The sequence below is a fragment of the Hibiscus syriacus genome, unplaced genomic scaffold (genome assembly GCF_006381635.1).
Source record: "Hibiscus syriacus cultivar Baekdansim isolate YM2019G1 unplaced genomic scaffold, ASM638163v2 tig00111151_pilon, whole genome shotgun sequence".
NCBI lineage: Eukaryota > Viridiplantae > Streptophyta > Magnoliopsida > Malvales > Malvaceae > Hibiscus > Hibiscus syriacus.
Genome location: NW_024062999.1, coordinates 288,674 through 292,031, shown reverse-complemented (window position 1 = coordinate 292,031; position 3,358 = coordinate 288,674). Strand labels below are relative to the sequence as shown.

Genomic DNA, 3,358 nt, shown 5'->3' with positions numbered 1-3,358 from the left:
CTGGAGACCACGTTTTTCAATTAGAAAAAAATTTTATAACTTTTAATAATCGAAAATTTAATAAAATGGTATTTTATAATCGAGAATCATATTTGTATTTTATCCTTATTTTTTTATAATAGTTTAAGGAGATTCGATTTTAAAACTAAACAAGATTCTTATAATTATGCCTAAAGTATATAAATGGTCATTTGGTTATACGATATTATTTTATTGAGTCTTCTAATAATTAAGAGTTACAAAATAGTCACCTGATAATTCATTGTGTTCTAAATCGTCATTTTCTTTTAAAAAATGATGTCAGTTTGAGTTGAACGTTAACCTACTAACTAATATATGATATAATATAAACTCAGTATCTTAGTTAAAAAATTAACGTTGAACTCAAATTATTATTATTTTTTAATGAAAAATAACGTAAATAATATTAATGTAGTAAATTAATTTATTTATTTCACAGAAGCTAGTAAGCTAGTCCTTTTGCCACCCCCACTCAGCACCAACTCCCAGTCCCTACTTTAATTTCTTTTTCCTTCCTCTTTAAGCCCTCACTTCTTAAGCATTTTCCCTCAGAATTTATTCCCTCTCTCTGTGTTTTCAACTCAGTTTTCTTACAAAAACATTTTCTTCTTCTTGCCTTTCCCTTTGCTATTGTTCCAATGGCTACATCAGAAGGAAAACCAGAAACCAAACAAGAAGCTAAACCAGAGGTTGAAGAAAACCAAGAACCTCCTCTCAAGTACAAGGTAGAAGCATGCATGAACAAAAACAAAAACTAAATCCCCCTTTTTTTCCCTCTCTTTGTCGAATGATTTTCACCCTTTATTTTTTATGGATTTTCTCAGGCTTGGGTGTTGAAAGTCTCCATTCATTGTGAAGGTTGCAAGAGGAAAGTCGAAAAGAAACTGAGAAAAATCGATGGTAATATTTTGAACAATCTCTTATCTTTTACTTTAACATAGTTTTTGTTCATCACTATGGTATGATATCAGTGATTTTTAGTCCAAAATTGTTTCGAACAATCAAAATCTTGTCGTTTGTCAACTTTTCTCATCTGGGTTTTGTTTTGATTTTCAGTTAACCCCTCGTTCATTTATCAAAATTTTATTTTGCGGGGAAATTTCTTCTGTTTTTACCCATCATTTTCTCTCTCGTTCATCTTCCATTCTGTTTTCTTTGTGATTTGCAGGCGTTTACGAGGCTTATGCTGATTTGAAACAACAAAAAGCAACTGTAAAAGCCAACGTACACGTAAATCCGGAGACTTTGATCAAGAAGCTAGTTAAGAAAGGGAGACATGCAGAGATATGGCCTGAAAAATCTGAACAAAAAGAGAAAAGGCAAGGGAAATCGAAGAACAAAGGCAAACAAGTTGCCCAGTGATGAAGCTAATGATAACAGTAACCATGGCGGCGAGAAAGAGAAAGAAACGGTGAAAAACGAAGCCTCCGTTCATCAAGACGACGGTGCTAAAAGCTCCGAGAATGGTGCCGGGTCAAGCAAGGTGGCTGAGGGGAAGCAAAATGTGACCCATGATCAAGCCAAGGAACCGAAACCTGAGGTGAAGCAAAATGTGACCCCGGCGGCTGGTAACCAGTCCCCGGGGGATGAGAAGAAAGTTGGAGGCGGTGATGGTGGTGGTGCCGGCGGTGAAAGTGAGGGTAATGCTGCTGAGAAAGTGGCAGTGGCAATATGAGTAAAAAGAACAAAAAGATGGGGCAAAAGGCAAATACGAATGCTAATGCTGATGAAAAGGAACATCACGGCAAAGCTGCACCACCAACCATTGGATCACATTTCAAAGGTCAAGGACCCCATGGTCCGATTCCCATATCATCTCCAGCCAATCACGGCCCGCCACATCAGCACCCGATGTACGAGTACCCGACGTACTACAATGCACCGCCGATGTACCTCACTAGCTACAACACGGCGTATCCAAGTAGTAGCTATAGTACATCGTATTACACCTCACCTCCGCTGTATTCGTATGCGTATATGCACCCGGGCCACATGAGCGAACGTCCACCGCCTGATCCAGACATGTACTCATCGTATCCATCGTACTCATCCCGACAGTCCGATTCGTTCGAGATGTTCAGCGACGAAAACCCGAACGCATGTTCGATAATGTGACATGTATAAAGAATACCGAGCTTATACAAGTATAAGTGTGTTTTGTGGGGGTATAATTTTGCAATGTATGTAGATATGGAAGGAAACCTTGTACTCGAAGTTAGGTTAAAGCAATAAGAGTGGTGGAAAAGATGGTGTAGGGCCTTTGCCCCACTCCTCTTTACTTTCTTTCCTCTATGTGATGTGTAAAATGTAGGTTTTGATTTGGCGTTTTAGCTTTTATTTAGGACTATACTAATTTTTAGTCCTTGAATTTGATAATTTTCTCATTTTGGCCTTTAGTTCTTTTTACACGTTGTTCTGTTAACTTTTGTCTTTGCTTATTCTAATGAGGTGTCATTTTGAGAGGACGGTATGATTTCAAAGTGTTCACCAAATTTAAGGATTAATGTGTATCAAAAAGAATTTAGGGATCAAATAATGAACATTTATTAAGATTAGGGATTAAAACGGTTTTATCCCAAACATTTAATTTAGACTTTGGGGCCAAGAAAATTGAGCCTCGTTCGATTTGATTTGGCATTTTTAGCTTTTATTTTGATGGCGCTGTTTAAATGAATGCTTAGCTATAGTTAAATGGAATGGACCCTCAAAAGATTTAGGATTAAATTGACTTTTAGTCATTGAATTTGATAATTTTTTAAATTTAATCATTGCAAAATTTTGGTCATCTTTAGTACTTACATTTTTATTTTCTATCAATTTGACACTCTAAGAGTACAGCACGTGGTTTGGTCTCAAAGTGTACAACATCAAACGAACTAAAAAATGAGAAAAATAAATAAAGTATCAAATTTAAAATTACCGTAAACCAAAAAATTTAGAGAGTAAATTAAAAATATTATCAAAATTTAAGGACTGAAAATTATTTTATCCCAAAGATTTAATTTGTATTTCGGGCCCAAGGCTCATGTTTTTTTTTCTTGTTGGGAAATTTTGCCACATTGAAAGACAATTGTCATGTTAGGTGATGCTACATGAAGCTTTAAAAACTTGTCATTTTGCACTTTGGTACCAAACTTTGTGCGGAACCCTTTAAAATATCCCCAAAACACGTCATTTCTGATGTGTAAACATGAAATCTGATGTTTTTATTTAGGTTTAAATGTGTTTGACGCACTCAAACTTTTGAAAAAGATCAATTAAGTTTTTAAAAAATTTAAATATTCAATTAAGTCATTGATTTTGAAAATTGAATCAATTAAATTCTTAAAATAAAAAA

General features: G+C 35.1%; 1 protein-coding gene across 1 annotated transcript; it reads left to right on the top strand.

Annotated features, from left to right (window-relative positions):
• The first annotated feature begins 493 nt into the window (after positions 1–493).
• Positions 494–2,293, top strand: LOC120154815 (heavy metal-associated isoprenylated plant protein 35-like). The gene is given in 5 exon segments (XM_039166461.1): positions 494–746; positions 846–921; positions 1,190–1,379; positions 1,381–1,676; positions 1,679–2,293. Coding segments are annotated over 5 exon segments (1,107 nt in total). The 5' UTR covers positions 494–659; the 3' UTR covers positions 2,137–2,293.
• Positions 2,294–3,358: the final 1,065 nt, after the last annotated feature.